We start from the raw sequence: 20,243 nt of genomic DNA, 5'->3' as shown, positions 1-20,243 counted from the left end.
TCCACAAAATGTTCCTCCATTTCTCTTTAGGCCAGTTGATGTGTTATTTGGCAAATTGTAACCTCTTCTGCACATGCCTTTTTTTTAACAGAGGGACTTTGCGGGGGATTCTTGAAAATAGATTAGCTTCACACAGACGTCTTCTAACTGTCACAGTACTTACAGGTAACTCCAGACTGTCTTTGATCATCCTGGAGGTGATCATTGGCTGAGCCTTTGCCATTCTGGTTATTCTTCTATCCATTTTGATGGTTGTCTTCCGTTTTCTTCCACGTCTCTCTGGTTTTGCTCTCCATTTTAAGGCATTGGAGATCATTTTAGCTGAACAGCCTATCATTTTTTGCACCTCTTTATAGGTTTTCCCCTCTCTAATCAACTTTTTAATCAAAGTACGCTGTTCTTCTGAACAATGTCTTGAACGACCCATTTTCCTCAGCTTTCAAATGCATGTTCAACAAGTGTTGGCTTCATCCTTAAATAGGGGCCACCTGATTCACACCTGTTTCTTCACAAAATTGATGACCTCAGTGTTTGAATGCCACACTGCTATTTTTTTGAACACACCCCTTTCAACTAATTCAACTAATTGCCCAATTGCACAGCCTTAAGAGCGTGCATATCATGAATGCTGGGTCTCATTTGTTTTCTGAGAATCTACTGAACCTACTGGTAACTTGTTTGCCACGTAGCAATAAAAAAATATACGAAAAACCTTGATTATTCTGGTTAGTCACATTGTACTGCTATTATTTTGAACAATACTGTATATTAGGAAGCACAACTGTTTTCAACATTGGTCATAATAAGAAATTATTCTTGCAGACCAAAACAAGAATAAATTACATTTTTAAATATAGAAAACAAGTTATTTTAAATTGTATTAATATTTCTCATCGTTGCTGTTTTACTGTATTTTGATCAAATAAATGCAACCTTGGTGAGCCTAAGATGCTTCTATTAAAAACATTACAAAAATAAATTCTAATCATGCTGGTGCTTTGGTATATATATATATATATACTGTATATATACATACATACATAAAAGAGATACATAACAGAAAATTCGATAAATGAAATGAGCTCCAGATTAATCACGGTATATGCAACAGATTCAGTGAAACCAACATCAGTATATATAAAAAGTCTATTGTATTCAGGAACATGCTTTCTGCATCTTTAGAAAACAGACTTTTTTCATGCAGAGTGATAATATAAAACTTGACAGCATGTGCCTTAATGATAGTAAATGATATTTCACTGTCTTCCCTCTTGTATAGCACTCTGTGCATCATTCTGGGCTGATCTCAGGGGAACATGATCTAAACCCACTCATGTGAGATAATTGCCAGTGATGTAGAGGAGGGTAATTATGGAATCCACCAGTGAAGCCTTACTGTCACATGGGAATGCAACTAAAAACTAACAGCTAATGGACACGCAAATGATCACTTAATGATAAACAGTTTCCATGGTAATGTTCCTGAACTGAGCAGTGTGATGAATCTATACACCAGCACACCTCAGTGTTAAGGACAGGATGTCACAAAAAAAGAAGTGAACTTTAAGGTTCACTATACGGGGCAGCTGTGGCCTAATGGTTAGAGGTTGCCGGTTCGAGTCTCGGTGCTGGCAGGAGTTGTAGGTGGGAGGGAGTGAATGAACAGAGCTCTCTTCCACTCTCAATACCCACGGCTGAGGTGCCCTTGAGCAAGGCACAGAACCCCCAGTTGATCCCCATGCGTTGGATCTATAGCTGCCCAGTGCTCTGGGTGTGTGTTCACGGTTTGTTCACTTCTTACTGCTGTGTGTGTGCACTTGGATGGGTTAAATGCAGAGCACCAATTTCAGGTACTTTTATAATAAGTACTTGGCAAATGTCACGACTTTCACTTCACTCTCACTTTCACAATTCTATGTGAATACCATGGTACTTGAATAAAGTAATCATCTGAATAAAGTTCCATCTGATACCATCACCATGATGTGCCTCTTTTTTTAAGGAGGTCCATTGTATGCTCATCTCAGTTGTAATTGTATTGTCACTTTCATTTTTTATCAGATTCCATCAGCTATAGCAACTTTTAGGAGTGAAGTGAATCAATTTATGAAAACATGTAATTAATCTGTCTATTATAATAGCTTTCTGAGATATTCACTTTAATGCCATCTCTACCAGCAAACTTAATTGAATCACTTTGCAGTATTTTGACAACATTTGACTTTTTTCAAATTAATTTGTTTTTTTTTTTCCAGTGTGGTCACCTTAAAATAAATCACCTTATATATATTTTAGGCATTAGGCATTATTAAAGGCATTAGGCTTCCAGTAAACACGATCTGAGTTTGACATTCTGTTGTGAATGAACAGCTTGGAAGAGTGCAGCAGGGGTCACAGGCTCTCTGCAGGGCGTTTGGGCTGTCTTGGGTAGAATGAAGCCTGCAGCTGACTGGTGAGTGAATCTAATCAGAGATGACAGCTGGGATAGGTGACTTCCAGTCTTTATTACTGATGTGTTATGCTATGCTATTTTCTATGCTCTCAAAACAAAAGGCAGGCAGTGTGTGGATATAGCCCCCCCCCCCCCCCCCCCAAGACATGTTTTTAGTGCTTAAATATTAGCTGCGTTTTGTTCGTGAATGAATCAGTGTTTTCAATGATTTATTTAAGTCAATGAATCGTTCATGTTTTTTTTTTTTTTTACAAAGAGCCTACTGAACTAATACTCCCTTCACCGAAAGATCGAAGTTGATGCTGTTTTAAATCTGAATAAATCAAAAAGACACTTCAATGTTTTGGAGTCAGTAATATAACTCTTATATATTTGCACAGATTAATAATAATATTTAGAAAATTGCCCTAATGCACACTTCTCTGCACGTGTTTGCACTGTAAATAAAATGTCAAAATGAATGATTTGTTCTTAATATTTGACCTAAAATTATTATTGATCGTCCATTATTAATTGACATAATTAGTTACTGCATAGCAATTAAACTAAGAGCCTAGATGAGATTCAATAAATATCTTAGATAAAATATCTACCGGTTGCATAGCCTGCCAAGACTAGACATAAAATGGTTGATTGGTCTAATTTGAATCTGAAGGTAAGACTTACCGGTTATCTATCTGCTGGTCAAACTATTTTTTAAGACACAGTCTTAACATAGTGGCTGTGTATAAACATATAAATATTTTTAAATAAATATAAGCATATAGGGTATGCAACTCTGGTGTCTTTATTTGTTTTCACAATGCACTTAAAAAAGCCATCTCCACTACCGGATAGTATACTGACCACAGTGGATGCCTTTAATAGTTTCTTTCACCACTGTCAACCACCCAGCCACCGATGTGCTGAGACCATCGGCCGACTGCGCATGCGCACTATCGAGCAGTCAGCGCTAGACTGACACTAAAACCGACCAGTTTCCTCTTTATGCGCTCTCGCCACTATAGCCAAATACAACACTGCTGGACTTTACTTTCCTGTTGTCTTAACTTTTCAGAACTGCTTGACATTTTCCTAGCTACTTCCTCTCACCAACAGTGTGAACCTTTTTGATGGGCTTGCTGTGAAACATTTCTTTTATCATTTGCATTTTCTTAATTTTCCTCCAAAATGCCCGAGTTCATATCGGTGGACGAGTTTATCGCGGAGACTTTGGAGGACTACAGCTCTCCCACCACCTCTTCCTTCTACACCAAAATGACAAGTTGCCGAAATTCCGCCTACAATATCGAGGAGGTATGAGATTAGACTTCCATGTGCTGCGTTCTGGTGTATTCGCTCGTTGTAATGTCTTTGACAGTTAAGTTGTACAACATGATGAATGAAATGAAGGCGTTCTGTTCTGTCCATCATCAGGAGCTGGTCTTAGAATGTCTTTGTGAAGGCAATATGCCCTTTATCCTGTTTAACGTTGCTTTGTTTCAATGCAGAACAGCTTAATCCAATGAACGCGTTGGCTTTCATGTATTTTTCTGTATGAACACTGCTTCAAAGATTACTACAACATATACTGATGCTCTTTGTCTTGTTGAATCCATTTCCAACACGAACCAGATGATTTCAAGCTAAATCCTAAATTAAAGTATATCAATCGTTTATTCATTTAACCGGGGTGCTTTTAAATTTGTTATAATGATTAAATATCATGTCTCTATATGGCATACAATATGCTACTGCTGAAAGAGGAAGGATCACACATTTCATTGCGCGTTAACATCATTTCCTCGCCGTTATTGCACATTAAATTGCACCGAATACTTTGCAATCTTTCCGTTTTTGCAGTAATGTATTTACTTTTTATTTCTTGTTTAGCCTATGTCTATCTATGTCGCGCATCTTTCCTCGTGCGTCAGTACGAGCTTTTGGTGTATTATCACGAGCACGTGCCTTTCATCTCGCATTCACTGATCTTCATAAACAAAAGCCGGCTTTGGATTCGTGGATCTTCTGGAGCAGAGGAATCAGTCTATGAATAGGACTGTAACGTTTCTGTGTCAGCATCCTTTGTTACTGTTGTTGTTGTTGAAACAAGCCTCCTAGCTATGAACCAATCACTGGCTTCTGATTTCAGGGTTAGGGCTGTGATGATTGGATGACAAAGGATGTTTTAATGAAGATCATATTTTATTTCTGGTATATTATTGTCCTGAAAAAAAAAGATATGTTTTTACTATTGCAGATTTTGACAGCACAGGCCATCATTTTTCTAATAAAGCTTATAATAATATAAACCAGAATCCAATTTTTATTCATATTGGCTCTTGGAGAGTTCATTTTCAGACCCCCAGTTGTGCCAATTTGAGGCGTACAGCCAGGTCATGGTGGTAACAATTGAATGATGACTGCTTTAATAAGAGTGACATAGTGGAATGTGAAGTAACCATGGTGATGACCTGGCCTGTGCAATACACAGCCATACAAATTGAAGAGTGCACCGCATTACATGCTTGATTGTTTGGGTTTCATGTGACAGGATGGGACCCTTAATATCTAGTGAGCTTTGCACACGCATAGCCTCAGGGGGGTTCAAGACAAAAGCGGTAGTCTATAAGAGAGTCTGAGTGGTGGTCTGGTCGTTCTTTTGGAGACCAGGACTTCATTCACACACACACACACACACACACACACACTTTCATGTTTTAGGAGAACTGTCTCTTTAAATAGTGAATTATTTTCAGCTCTGTGCTTAACATTCTTTTGGTACAAGACCTACTCCAGTTCATTTAGTGTTTAATCTCACTTGCCCTCTAATATTCAAAACTGTGAGCACTTGGATCCACCAACCTGATATTTGAGAAAATTAAAGAGAGGGAAATAAGACGACACAGATGCTTTGCCTTAATCTGCACTGACCTCAAGAGAGATAAAGGGAACCCCCGTGCTATAATAGAGTCTGTGTTTAGGTCATGTGACTTAATGGCAAAGCAGGAGCTGAAAAGATTTCCCTGGACAGTCTGATGAAGATCCAATACACACCTCAGCTATCTCTCTTCAACATAACATGATGCTCGTGCGTACCCATTGTATATTGCTGAAAGTAAATTGAAATGAGAGGCGACTGGGGATTAGCAGAGGCACCGGAGAGGAATAATGAAAGATAATTGGAGTGCTCGGATAATCTGCTGCACCAGCAGGAGTAGCTGAGGCTGTTGTTTTAACCATTTAAAGTAATGCAGAGTTCTTTTAAAGTTGCAAGTTTTTTTAAAACAAAGAACTGAATAGTATTTTGTAAAATATATATTTAAAGGTGAATGATATTATTCTTCTAGAAAAATAAAACTACCGAGAGCATCTTCAGAATAAAATAAAATAAAATTCAATTAATTCAATAGGTAAAGTAACTGATAACCGATTTGTCTTAACCCTGTGGCATTGTTTCCCCAGGGACCCAGTGAAATCATTACTGTCATTACTGATAACCAACAGTTTTGTTATTAATATTTTAGAAGAAATTCATACACTTTTTTGGTATAAGGGCGAGTTGATGACAGAATAGCTATTTTTGGGTGAACTATCCCTTTTAAAGTTTATTTCATTATGTAATATGTCATTTTGGCAACATCTTATCAAATGAAGTGGCATCAGCATATGTTATATCATAAAACATCTGCTGACTTATGACAAACCTGCTCTGTGTTCTTCTTGTTGCTGAGTTTCATCTGAGTGGGTTTTTGCTATTTCTGAATTTCTGTGTGTGTGTGTTTGTGTCAAACCACTCTGTCTTTAGAGCATAATATACCAAAATAGCATGCCTTATTACTTTATATGAGACCAACTAGTATAAATGAGTGATCATAGCACTTCTGGACAACATTTGTATAAGCTATTCAAGATGTCAGTTTGAAAATTTCCAGTTTTAAGTCACTTTTTACCTTTTTACCTTACAATGGGCGGAAAATGACTGAGCAGAGGAACTCATGGTTGTGTGGTGCAATATTGTTTGAATTTCACTTCTAGCCTTGGTTAAGTAGCTGAAATCCACCAGTGGTTAAAAGAGCAACTGTGTGGGCTTTGCTTCATTGAGCGCAAAAGAGGGAGATACACATTTGATTGTGCTTCTCAATTATAGAATGCCTTAGAGCTCAAAACATTATTACTGCATGTCTCATGGTGGATTCCTAACAGGAAGCATTGTGGCTTTTATGTTTTAGTACAAGAAGCTGTTCTGTTTTTGCGATAAATGAGACACTGTTTTTGCCAAGGAAAATAACAAAGTTTTGAAAAAAGAACCTGAAAGAAATAAGATTTTAATTCAAATGCGAGAAACAGCACCATTGTCAGAGTAACATCTTTGAATGAATTCAATAACTGGATTTTTTTTGTGTGTATACTATAAAAAAATGTTATACGTCATATTATTAAAAATGTGTGAAAAAAGTGTGCATGATTTACTCATTTGTTCCCTCAATGTACTAAAACGTGCACACGATTACTATTGCGTTCCCTCGATTGACTATTTCGTTCACTCGATTTATAAATTGTGTGCATGATTTCCTAATTTGTTCACTCGATTTAGCAAATCGAGGGAATGCAATAGTAAATCGAGGGAACACAAAAGTAATCGTGTGCACGTTTTAGTACATTGAGGGAACTAATTAGTAAATCGTGCGCACAATCTTTTTTTTTTCCCTTGCATGTCATGTGCGGGGCTCCGTATCATATTATCCCATATTAAGGTGTTATTTCATATTTAGGTGAAAACCAGATGAGTTAGTAAGTTTTATTTAGTCAATCATTTATGTCTAAATATAATTTGCTAAATTATATTACAATATTAGATATTATCTTATATCAAAATGTGGTAAAAATCTATGAATATTTTGACCTTTTGACCTTTACTAATATGTAAAGATAGTATTTTCTAAAAGTATGAAAAATATTAAACATATACTTTTTTTTTTTTGCATTTTCAAGTAAATTATTCCTTTAAATTTTATATCCATCCATCCATTCTTCAAACAGCTTGTCTTCTTTAGAGTTGTGGATCAACCTCTCCCAGGTACAATGTTAGGAAGAGGATGGCATTTCTTTTTGCAGTATAAACGGAATCAGCAACATTCTGGTGACAACTTTCATAATTTATCATAATTTATCATAATTTATCATTTATCACTTGTCTTACTTTGTTCTATCTTTTCTATGTGTGCTGTGGGGAATTTCACATTCATTTCCATGTAATAGCACTAAATGCAATTTAAAAGGCCAGGCACCATTGCTGCCATAAAGAACAAAAGATTTGTGAGGTTTAGCCATGCTGAGTACAGAATTCTCACTGCCTAGTCAGGGGAATGTGAATTTCAGCATGGAGTGCTGTTCTAGGTGAAGCACTGTATGGTTGAACTGTTACTGGCTCAGTGTACACAGAGCTGACTGGAAGGACTAAAGTTAAGGAAGTTAAACATCCTTGATGTAAAACGAGCTGCTCTGAATGTGATTCCTTGGTCTCCTGTTTATCTAACTTAAATGAAGTGTTAAAGCTACAAAAAGAACACAACAACATAAATCATATAAAGGTATTCCATACAATATATTTGGTCTTCTCAAGCTATGATAGTTTTATGTGAAGGACAGGCAAAATTAAAGTTGGAAATCTGCATTTAAAAGCCCAGCAGCTTCTGCAATAAATAATTTTGTGTTCCACAGAATAGCAAAAAATTATACAAGTTCGAGTGTGAGTAAACAATGCTAGCTGTTTAAATTTAGGATCAGTTATCCCTTTAAGTGTTTTTTAAGTGACAGTTGACTCTTGCCCAATGTCAGATGATTTCAGATCACACCCAACATGTTTCTCAGTTGTGCTGTACGAGGAGTTCATTACACGCTCTCTGAACTAATAACAGTGAGTTACATCTTCCTCTTCATACTATCATGTGCGATGTCAACCATTATTAATTGCTTATAATCCTTTTATGCTGGCATTTGACAGGCCTATTTCCTTAGAGAATAAAAACAGCAAGATAAGACAAGAGTGTCACAGACAGAAGTCCTCGGCTTTGAAACAGGAAGAAGTCTCCATAGAAACTGAGATTTCTTTAAAGGAAGTTGATTTCATCAAGGCTAAGGAGAACAAAGAATCTAGTAGTTATGTTACAGAGTTTTAATCATGTTATGAAACTGCTCTCCTACACTTAATATGCAGGAACATTAAAACTTTTTTATTTGTACATCATTCATGGAACATTCTTCTTAAGCATTTTAATTGGATGTTCATCTAAAGTTTTTTGTTTTTTTCAGGACACTCAGAATTTTCAAAAGTAACATTCCCATAATGTTTGCAAATTGATAAAACAGAATGTATCCATAACATTTGTATATAACCAAAGACATTTTGAATGTTCATACAACATGCATTTTCATAACTCACCGGGAACATTAGTAAAATGTATCTCGAACATAATTTTCTTAGCTGGAGACACGTCATTTTAAATGTGTGGTTCAACTTTGGAGTGTGGCACTTACAAGTTAAAATCCAATCAACAACCACTGGATAGACTGAATATCCATTGCACTCAGGTGTATGTCACAATATGGAAAAAGATTGCAACTCGGTTTCATTTTGACTTAGAGAACTTAAAACACAGGACGTTTGTGAATGTGGCCACCTAACATCCACCTAGAACACACTAGCAACCGCACAGCAGTGTTAAAACACTCAGAAAAGTGAGGTGACATGTCAGGGAAAACACAGTTGCAGGGAACAGAAAAGTTTATGCTCTCACTGAGCAAATAGGGAAAACAACAAGAACTTAAAATGGAGGATAACATCAAGTCCACAGGGCCTTGGAAAGAGCCTCTCCGCAGGAACCAATCCTAGCGTTATCCGTGACACAAGTAGTCACACCAACCAGAGCGTCGTTTGTGACACAGAAGGCGTTTCTCAATGTCAAGGATGCTTCCTCGGTAGGACTGATCCTTGCAAGTAACTTCCTTCAGAGGCTAGGTGAGACTCCTCTTTAGCATACGGAGAACACGTAAATGGAACAGGCTAGCAAGTGCACGTAACTGCGTCATTACGTCAGTGAAAAGGTCCGTTTGAATAACGTTACTTGGACAACTTAACTACGGTAGTTATTTATAAAAGAAATGCCGTTGACGCAACCAATTGTTAAATGACAGGTCCGGTTCAGTTAACCATTTTTATTTGTATAATTTACAATATATGGTAGTAATTTATACTGGCATTTAAACATCAAACTTTACTTATATTTACTACAGTTATAACAAATGTTTGGTAACAAATAAAAACCGTTAACGCTCATACTACGTTTACGCTCAACATTTTTGAATTTTTGAACTAACGTTAGATAGCAAAGCTGCGCGCATAGGATTGTGGGTGATTTGAGAGCGCGAAGGATACACATATGCATCCTTTCCTGTGTATGGGATATTCTTCGAATGAAGGACTCAGTCCTTGGTTGAAATTCCGAGGATCCTCGACATTGGAACAGTCCTTCGACGGATGTCGATGACGTAGCATCCTCGAAATACTGGCTTCCGAGGATCCTTCCTTGACATTGAGAAACACCTAGAGTCTCCAAGGCTCACTGAACTCCCTGAATGAGAGGGTTTAGTGTGCAGAGAGCAACTTGGGCAATGTATTCAGGTCTCAAAAGAAAAGAGATAGCCAGGGCAGGAAGCAGAACCAATAAACTCTAGCAGGATGAGAAGGAACCGATCAAGACAAAATCTAAAAATCAAAACAGCAAACATGACAAGATGGTCACAAGCAAAGCATTGCACCACATACAACAACAGTCTGAGAAAAGACTTAGCACGAGAGGAACTAAAATAGGGGAGAGCTAATGAGGAAAGAGTGGCTACAGGTGTGACAGAGAACACAGAGAATGAATGATAACGAGTGGGAGAGGGAAGACACACTGACAGCAGAACACATGCTGAGCTGCCAAAACAAAACCCATGTGCTCAGAGACACCAAGACTAAACACCGCAGATCAGACCGAAGACATGACTTAATAGCAATGACTTTTTCACACGGAAACCTCATTATTATGTGATACTGTAAGACTAGAATACTACACATGACTTTTAAAATCTGAAATGATTTTAAAACACTAGGAATCATTTGCTGCGTTATGGTTCCAGAGCAAAATTGGGTGTCATAAAATACCAGACTTTCAATTTGGTCCTAACACAAAAACAATTAAAATCCAGCATTTAATGCCTTTTGTCATTGAGTTTGTGTGCAATCTCGTGGTTTCTTGCATTTAATTATGGGTATATGATATGGTTGTGATAGTAAAAACACTTCTTTGAATTGATTTACATTTTGCATTGCTATTTTTGACCTGGAACAAGTGCAGCATAGACTATCTATTGAATGTACTGTTGTAGATATTTAGTTTGATCCTCACATGGCAGCTGCCCTCTTTCCTTTTTTCTCAACTGGAGCAAACAAATGAATTGCTTTTTGCTAAAGGCCTTCCGGGGTCACCCTCAAGTACTAAACCCAAACCTTTCTTTTTAAGCTAATACTATTTTGGAGATTTCTCTTTGTAAAAATGTGATAATGTTAAATCACCTGTGGTTCAAAAGATGGGCACCGTTTAGGGTTCTGCTAAACATGCTGATGGGATATGAGCTAGGAAAGTGTTACGACCCTCTGCAGGGCTTCATTGTACACCCTGGGGAACAAACTGTTTATCCTGAATGAAGGGAGGGATAATTGGGACAGACATCCACAGGAAATACTGTTTCCCATTCAAGATATGAAGAAACTAGACAGTTAATCTCAGGCATGTTGCGACACTATGTGAAAAAAATCTGGAATCTTGTTTATGAGGCCCCATAATGCAACAAATGCTTTTTTATTGCACAACATGACCCCTACACTATTGTGGTAGGTGGAAATAGCTTAAATGAGCCAACTTGTTGAAAGCAATTCACTATTCTGAACCACAAACAGCAATGTATCATGCTCTCAGATGGCAGACTGTAAACACATGACTAACAAAGCTGTTAATTAATTTTGCTTGCTTATTAATGACACAACAATCAGACTTCATGCTCCAGTTGTTGCCTTATAGTGACTCAACATTTGCATTACTCATGTCACTAGATTAGATTTTAGTATAGAAAATATAGCAGGTGTAATTTCAGCATTCTAGTTTCGGTGGGCAAACGCCTTTTATGATTTCATAATCATTTCACGATTGCATGTAATTGCTGTTTTGAAACAGGAAATGTGTTTCTGTAAGGAGCTGTGGCTATTTCAACACGTTTTAAACAAATTGGAGTGGTCTGTAATGAAAATACGTTTCCATTTATGCATTTTGCAAAAGCATTTATGCAAATTGACGTACACTGAATTCAAGGTACCGTTCCAAAGTTTGTGGTTGGTAAGATCTTTTAATGCTTTTGAAAGAAGGCTACATAATTATTGATTTTATTTCAAAATAGTAATATTGTAAAAAATAAAATAGCTATTTTAATATAATTTAAAATGTCATTTTTCTTTCTTTCCTTTGACAGGCCTTGGACTCTGACCGTGCAATCTTGCAGAAAATGAAGAAAGCAGCCAAAGCAAAGCACATATCTGGGCAAGGTAACATGAAATTACATTGAATCTTTTTCAGTTAGCCGGTTGCTATCAACATCCTGTCTCAAATGTCTTTACTATGCCATAGTTGTTTTTTGAATGACCTGCATATTATGCTGTAAACAGCATTCATTTATTCTTTTGAATATGCATTATTTCATTAGAGATTGACAGAGCATGCCAAAACATTTCCTTCAGCCAAACTATGTATGAATTTATTAATTTTGTTATTGTCATGTGCTTTTAATCAAATCAACTTTGTTTTCTTAGATATATTTTCATGGTTTGTGGGTTTGTGCTGAATTTTTGCTGATGATCTCCCTCCAGACCACATTTCACATTTGGAGTCATACATCAATTCCATGGAGAAGTTGGCTGTGAATTTCTGCAACAACGGAGAACAGGAAGTAGCCTCTGCATATAATAAGTTTGCAGAATTCTCCAAAGAACTGCTGATGCCAATGAAGAACTTGGTGAGACACATGGAGCTCCTCTGGTGAGGGCTTTCCATTAGGCTTCTGCGTAATCCCATAGAGTGTTTTTAGTAAGAGTCATGGTTTGGACTTACAAGATAGGCCTTACATGCAAACAACTCAGCTTCCTCACCAAAGGTTGTCTCAGCTCTCTGTCCACAGTTCCTTATCCCCTTCCATGTGTATTCATGTTAAATTTATTTCTAATGATGTTTGTTTGCAAGTATATGCTGACATCAGTGGGGTTTGTCAGCTCATACTTTCCATTTTAATATTTCTGTTTTTATCAGTTTAAGAGCATGTTGCACAACGTGAACTTCTTCCTGGACTCACTGGTAAAAGGGGATCTGAAAGAGGTCAAAGGTGTAAGTTGAATCTGCAATACAAGCGATCCACTTGAAGTGACATTTTTCTTGTGTTTGCTTTATAAATGTTACCATCAGATAAATGTAGATAAATCTGACTTTAACTAATTTTATAAGTTCAGCTAATTAAATCAGATTCAAACAATTTGTATAAATATTAAACATTTTTTGATAGTACCCAACATACCATTAAATATAGATGAAATGTGAAGGACATTTTCCCAGAAGGCAACAAGGCATATGTGTTCCCTGCCTTTGCAAGTAGAGCTCTATTACATTGATCATTACCATAAGCAGAGTGTAATGAGACCTATGATAAGACAGACTTTTCTTAATTCTTCTCTTTCTGTCTTGATGCTCGTCTTTGACCATAAGATGATGTAAGACTGTCTCTGTTCTAACTCCTTGTTTTCATCTTGTCAGGACCTGAAAAAGCCTTTTGACAAGGCGTGGAGAGATTATGAGAATAAGTTGTGAGTGCTTTTTAGAACACTGTTTTTAAACTAAGCTGTTTTGTCTTATTTGACATCCACTGAGCGCTGGTTTTATTTTGATTCATTAGACTAGAGATACTGTAAAATCTTCTAAATGAGCAAGAAAAGTCTGTGTGTGTGTGTGTGTGTGTGTGTGAAATAACAACCAATTTTAGAAGCTGTGTAGGATTCATATTCTTTGTGCCTCATACATTACATATTCTCTGTAGCATCACTCTCACCTGTTCTCGTTCTCATATTTATTCACACAGTTTTTTTAGGTTGTTTAGTGTAGTTTTATCCTTGTGTATATGTCTGTAGGACTCAAGTCCTCCTTCATGAACACCAAACCAGAAATGTGGTCCTTTTGGCATTAATTATAATGGACATCATGTGAAAATATAATTAATATTACGAAATTTCCTTTTTTTTTTTTTTTTTACAAAAACTATAGGTTGAAACATACATTCTGTGTTTCATCCCAAAAAAAAAAAAAAGAGGTTAATCACAATTTTCTGTAATTGAGTCATAATTTCTGTTTTGTAGATTTAACGTAGCAAAGTTGAAAGTCCATGTTCTTGCTAACCTTTGATTGTTGCCAGAAATCCTTCAGTACTTCCTGTACTGTTATTTTGCTCCTTCTAATTTCTGTTCTTCATTTGATTGTAATTCTTGTAAGTGTCGCGCTTCACTTCTCGTTCCACGAATCAAATACATACCATCTGTTTGTGTATTATGAAGTAATACCCTATACAGTAGAGCTGACCACACTGTCATGTGATTTCTGTCCCCTTCAGCACTAAAATCGAAAAGGAGAAGAGGGAACTGGCGAAGCAGTATGGTATGGTGCGCACAGAGGTGAGCGGAGGAGAGATTGCAGAAGAGATGGAGAAAGAGCGCAGGATGTTCCAGCTACAGATGTGTGAAGTAAGATCGGCTCATGTTTGTGTAAGCAGCTGTAGAGGAACATGACAGATGTTGTTAGATTAATGCTGTGATCAGCTTATCTGTATTGTCATCTTTAAATATGAGTGGTAAAAACTTTCCCTAGGACACTATTACTTTAAATTACTTTTAAAAATTTAACGTTATATTATTAAGACAATATTGCTCTCAAATTCAGTGCAATCACTGACTGTACATCTGCATGACCTAACACTATACTATTAAAGGTTTAGGTTCTGTAAGAATTTTTAATGTTACAAAATGGTCACTAAGGCTGCATATATTTGATAAAAAATACATTAAAATCAGTACAATTTTGAAATATTATAACAAATATTAAATATTTGAATATATATTTAAAATGCAATTTATTCCTGTGATTCAAAGCTGGATCTTCAACAGCCATTATTCAAGTCTTCAGTGTCACGATCCTTTACAAGTCATTCTGATATGCCGAATTGGTGCACAAGAAACATTTCTTATTATCATTCATTTTAAGCAGTTGTGCTGCTTAATATTTTTGTTGAAATGGTGTTGTCTTTTTTCAGGATTCTTTGATGCATAGAAAGTTAAAAAGCATTTATTTGAAACATACTTTTTTTATAACAATGTAAAAGTCTTTATCAATGCAAAGTGTCCTTGCCGAATAGAAGTAATAATTTCTTTAAATCTCATTTGTTCTCCTCATATACAGTACCTTATTAAAGTAAATGAAATTAAGACCAAGAAAGGAGTAGACCTGCTACAGAACCTCATCAAACACTACCACTCCCAATGCAAGTAAGTCAGTGATAAAACTCTGATTTTGAAAGGTTTTGTCAATTTATTGTGCATTTCTATGGATACATAACAATCCTTTTTAGGAGAAGTCACTATAAAGCAAGCTATTCAGTCTCTCACAGTAGATCTGTCCACTGGCATGAACCGTACCATGACAAAATGAACAAAGTCATCCGTGTGAAGAGAAATCTGTGTGCTGGGAAGCACACCTGTGCCTGCCTGGCACATCACCATCAGTTAAATGCGTGTGTGGTGTGACTGATTGCCTTCCTTATAGTCGCATCCCTCCACGCTCGAGTCTGTTACTCTATTTTGAGTGTGACTGGAATTTGAGAGGGTGTGAAACCACTGAAAGAAGTGCGAAAGAGGAATAGAGATGCTTCCTTGACTAACAACAGCGTTTCGTTATGTGATTTGTAATTAAAACTGCTCTCTCCTGTCAGTTTCTTTCAGGAGTGTTTGGCTGCGACGGACAAGCTGAAGCAGTACATCGAGGTCCTGACGGGACAGCTGAGTGCTGTGAGTGATCCTGCCCATGTTTGCTGCCTGCACAGATATGTTCTTAATGTATAGGGCAGATGGCATGCTGTGGCACAAATCCCACTTTAAAATCATAATAGGCCACAAAAACACTTACAAAAGTGGAAGATATAGGGGTGAACAGCCATCTAAGGTGTTTTCTTGTGTTGCCAGGCACATAGGCTTCATACACAAAAAACTCAAGACTCAAATAGATGGTAACTGCATTGTAATGCTGCATGAAAGGGAAAAAGAAAATGCTACTACTAATAATAGTAACAACAACAATAATAATAATATAATGATAATAAAATGTTGGCATATAAATATTTATTTATTCTTCTTGTTAATAATAATAATAATAGTATAAATAAAATATATAATAAAAACAATAGTATATATAATTATATAATAGAAAATATATTGTAACATATAATATAAATGTAATAGAATTAAACTAAAATATATTTAAAAATGTAAACGTATACGTTCATATTTTTTTATTGTTGTTATTTTGTTTTTCTTCTGCTTATTATTAGTATTATTATTATTGAATATTGCTATTACTATTACTAATTCCAATTTTAATAATTTAAATGACAGTATATTATTATTATCATTACCCTATCTATTCCAAACCTTTAGCTCCTCTTAGCTCTTATCTTATGGTACAATGTGATTATAACTCTAGTTTGAAAAAGTAAAGAATTGTCCAAATATTTTTATCACTTCACTTTTATCCCTAAATTTTGAATAATTATACTAAACTGACATTTCAATTGTTAATTCAGAGAGCTTACCTTTTAGAGAGTAATGGCATACTCAAGGGAAGGTCAGAATGCAGAAAAAGTTGTTGAAATCCAAACTGACTTGAAATAATTCAGACAAATAACCTGTACATCGTCTACCAAGCAATTTGATAGATTAGGCCCTGTATAATCAAAATCCATTCCAACTAACAGGATGTGTGTGTGTGTGTGTGTGTGTGTGTTTATGGGAGTCATGGTCATGTGGTGGATCTGCTAATCTGTATTCAGAACACATCTCACTTTGCAGCAATGAAGCCCAGGATGAGCATGACATTGGCCCTAATCACTCAGTCCATCATATAGATCCCAAGTGTATTAAGATTACTTCATAAAGGACACAATCTTATAAGTGAGGTCTTTATTTTTTTAATTGAAAAGTACTGAGGATCCTTCACATTCTTTGTTCATTCTCAGCCAAATATATCTCAGTGAGTAGATTTCTCATGCTGAGCAGCAAATGACTTTTGGGCAATTGTTCTGCATCTTTATGGTATCCCATCACCCCCAAGCTAACACAGTGCATTTATAATATTTCTTCATCTCTTTGTACATGCTTTGTATAGTCAACCCAGATCAATAGTTTGAAGGCTAAAAATAGCTAAGTCGATCAGCTCAATACGTGCACACTCACACAGACTCTCATCTTAGATATAAAATTCCATCCTGCTTAAAAACCTTTTTCAAACAACCTAATGTGGATCAAGTTGGACTCTTGGTCTGGTTTAGCTGGTTAACTTGCTGATTTCCTAGCTCGACCAGCTGAAAAGCATCCAAAATTCCTCTTAAAGTACCTAGCAATCAGGATTATTTCTGTTAACTGAAACAATTAAAACATTTTCTTTTTATCGACCTAAAGCTAAAAAAAAAAAAAAAAAAATAGATGAAAACCTTAAAACTAAAACTAAATTATAACTGAAATAAAAAAGTAATCTAAATAAATAAATCAAAATGACAAAACCACAAAATGAGTTAAAAATATAAACTAAATTTATAATGATAACTGGAAACATAAAAGTAAAAGCTAATTAAAAATATAAATAAATATGTACTATAATAGTATATGAATAATACTCAATTAACACTTCTAGAAATCAACCAGAACCATCTAGCAACTGCATCAGAACTGGGAAGTGCTACCAACATTTTCTTGATGATAAAAATGTAGATTCTTTTACATCCCAGATTTTCATTCAAGACCACAAAGAATCTCAACAGAGCGGCTTTGTTTGCTTTGATCACGGCACATCAAGGTTACCAGCCTTCACCGCTATACCTCACACTGACTCAGAGAAAAACCAGCACTGTAAGCAGTTGGTAACAGTACATTTATGGCTGATACAGCAAACAGCTTTTATCAGCTGCGGTGATGTTGTGAGTGACAGACAACTTAATGAAAGGGCCATTGTCTTACCCGAAGCCTAAGTAATCACGCTTAGAAAAACACGGCTTGGGGAATGTACATGGAGGAGAGGACTTGTAGGATGACTCTGGAGGAATTTAAGTGTGTGTGTGTTTATATAGATCAAACATAAGCAGGATGATGAGAAGAGACAGCTCTGTTCTCTCAGAGATCAGCTCAGACCTGCTCTGCAGCCCGAATTCAAAGAGGTAAAGAACGACGCTCTATTTGCACCTCATTCCTGCTCCATTTGCACACTCATTTTTCCTGCTTTGGAATTCACACAGATTTCTCACACACACACACACACACACACACACACACACACACACACACACACACACACACACATACACTGATATATATACATATATATATATATATATATATATATATATATATATATATATATGTCTATGTACTGTATGTATATCACTGATATCACTAACCCACCACTATGCTCTAATATATGTTTTTCCTGTCTCAGAGTTCACCCACCACTATTGATTCACTCCAGGAAAATCAATAACATTTTATGTTGCAGTGCATGCGGTATATATTATTTGTCCGGGTAATAAATAGATAGGGTCTTATGGGGTTATTTGTTAGTCCTATTCAAGTATTAAATGGGATTATGGTGGAGGGGGATCAATGTATATTTGTTTCTGTCAATCATCTTCTACAATAAATTAAATAAAATTGCCTGGAATGACTGTGAAGAGCAGCTCTTAACATAATTGTTTTTCTAAATGCTTTTCTGACAAAATAGCAGTCCAGGAGAGTAAGTTGAGACTTTTTTTTTTTTTACTTAGCATGTGATGTTAACAAGCATCTGTAATTTCCGATAAACCCTTGCACGTGAACTGTCACCTTATGTTTCCCACTGCAGTTGAAAAAATGAACTTGTGCATGTGTGACGTTGTTGTTAGGAATGCACCATTCCTGTCAGACTGCACTGAAACATTCGTGTCCGATTATCATGTTTCTGATTTCTGAAAGCCGTTGATATTTGGAATATTTCAAGTTAAACATATGTTAAGCTGTCAACAGCATGCTTCTTCGTACACTTGCCCTGTAGACTTAAGATGTCTTCAATTCTATCACTGAAACATCATTAATCCTCAAATATATCTCATTGCATGAGTGGCATTCATCTGTTGTGCATTTCCTGCATGTATTAACCCTTCATAATAAGTGTGAGCTGGTACTTCCTCTTGGTGTTAGCACCTCGATGCATGAATAACATTTGTGTGACTTTCTCCTCAGCTTGAGAGGTTTAGACTTTACTTTTACATTCAGCAAAAAATGAAACTTCAGTCATCATTTAATGTATGACTTTCTTTTTTACATGAAACACACGTGAATATATTTCGCACATTGCTCACATCACTCTTTCCCCTAGAATAAAAGTGAACTGAAACATATCATCTCTTATCATATGGACTAATTTTACGATAATTTAATGTTCCCAAGAACAAAAAAAGGAACTATCCCTTTATGCTGTTTTGTGTAATATCCCATGCACAGAGGCAATGAAAATCACCGAAGCTTTTTGGGCACCACATATAAACAAATCATGACTTTCCCATTTATGCTTCTGTTGTGCAGGATTCTCTAAGCAGACAGACTGTGTACAGCATGCATCAGCTTCAAGGCAACAAGCAATATGGCACAGAGAAATCAGGCTACCTCTACAAGAGGAGTGATGGGTAAATGAATGAATGGTTGTGATATTATCAAATTTCTGATCCCAGATCCTGCATTCTTCAAACATGACGTAACATGATAAATCCTTTTGGAAGTGCTCTGGTAGCCCATCGTTTCAAATTATTCATGTGCTGTAGGACACGCTGTGCTGGGAGTTACACACGTATCTGTCTCTGCATTCACTGTATAGCTTTGTGTTGATTGAGGAGAAAGTGACGTGGATGCTGTGCTGATAATCTCATTTCTCTGATAGGTTGAGGAAGATGTGGCAGAAGAGGAAATGTACCGTGCAGAACTGCTATCTTACCATCGCTCACGGAACTGTGAGTACTCACATCTCTCTCTTTAAATCCAGCAGCAAGCTTTTTTTCTTCTTCTGCTGGTTTTGGTGATGAACTGTGAATCCATCCTGGATATGTGTTCAGCTCTACAGTGTAGGCTGTAATAGTGCTGTGAAACTTGGTATAACCTTATTAAAGCACTCTTCAGGTTTTTAGTTTACCAAATGAGTTGCAGATTTTCCAGGAATATCTGTAAGTCCTTTGCAGAGCAAACAGGAAATTTCTGTTGTCAAAATCATGAATATGATATTAAACAATGCATCTTAAAATGGCATTTCGCACCTAGTATTGTAGTGTTGTACTGTGTGGATCTGTCATTTTTAATGTTGTACTATGAATAGTTTAGTAAATTTTATGCATTTTT

The 20,243-nt window shown here is 36.3% G+C and overlaps 1 protein-coding gene across 2 annotated transcripts in view; it reads left to right on the top strand.

Annotated features, from left to right (window-relative positions):
- Positions 1 to 3,397: 3,397 nt before the first annotated feature.
- The window catches only part of LOC128022275 (arf-GAP with SH3 domain, ANK repeat and PH domain-containing protein 2), a 29,020-nt gene continuing 12,174 nt past the window's right edge, over positions 3,398 to 20,243 (top strand). Inside the window, exons 1-11 of one of the 2 annotated variants that reach the window (XM_052609643.1) lie at positions 3,398 to 3,748; positions 12,002 to 12,074; positions 12,396 to 12,541; positions 12,832 to 12,906; positions 13,330 to 13,379; positions 14,177 to 14,306; positions 15,019 to 15,104; positions 15,548 to 15,623; positions 17,954 to 18,040; positions 19,440 to 19,540; positions 19,792 to 19,861. In XM_052609643.1, the coding sequence (XP_052465603.1) occupies positions 3,623 to 3,748; positions 12,002 to 12,074; positions 12,396 to 12,541; positions 12,832 to 12,906; positions 13,330 to 13,379; positions 14,177 to 14,306; positions 15,019 to 15,104; positions 15,548 to 15,623; positions 17,954 to 18,040; positions 19,440 to 19,540; positions 19,792 to 19,861 (1,020 nt within the window). In that variant the 5' untranslated portion in view covers positions 3,398 to 3,622. The remainder of the gene's footprint in view (positions 3,749 to 12,001; positions 12,075 to 12,395; positions 12,542 to 12,831; positions 12,907 to 13,329; positions 13,380 to 14,176; positions 14,307 to 15,018; positions 15,105 to 15,547; positions 15,624 to 17,953; positions 18,041 to 19,439; positions 19,541 to 19,791; positions 19,862 to 20,243) is intronic. The other variant, XM_052609645.1, reaches the window with a different exon arrangement.

Source organism: Carassius gibelio, chromosome A11 (assembly GCF_023724105.1).
Source record: "Carassius gibelio isolate Cgi1373 ecotype wild population from Czech Republic chromosome A11, carGib1.2-hapl.c, whole genome shotgun sequence".
NCBI lineage: Eukaryota > Metazoa > Chordata > Actinopteri > Cypriniformes > Cyprinidae > Carassius > Carassius gibelio.
The sequence above is the reverse complement of the archived record's forward strand: the minus strand, read 5'-3'. Positions and strand labels throughout refer to the sequence as shown.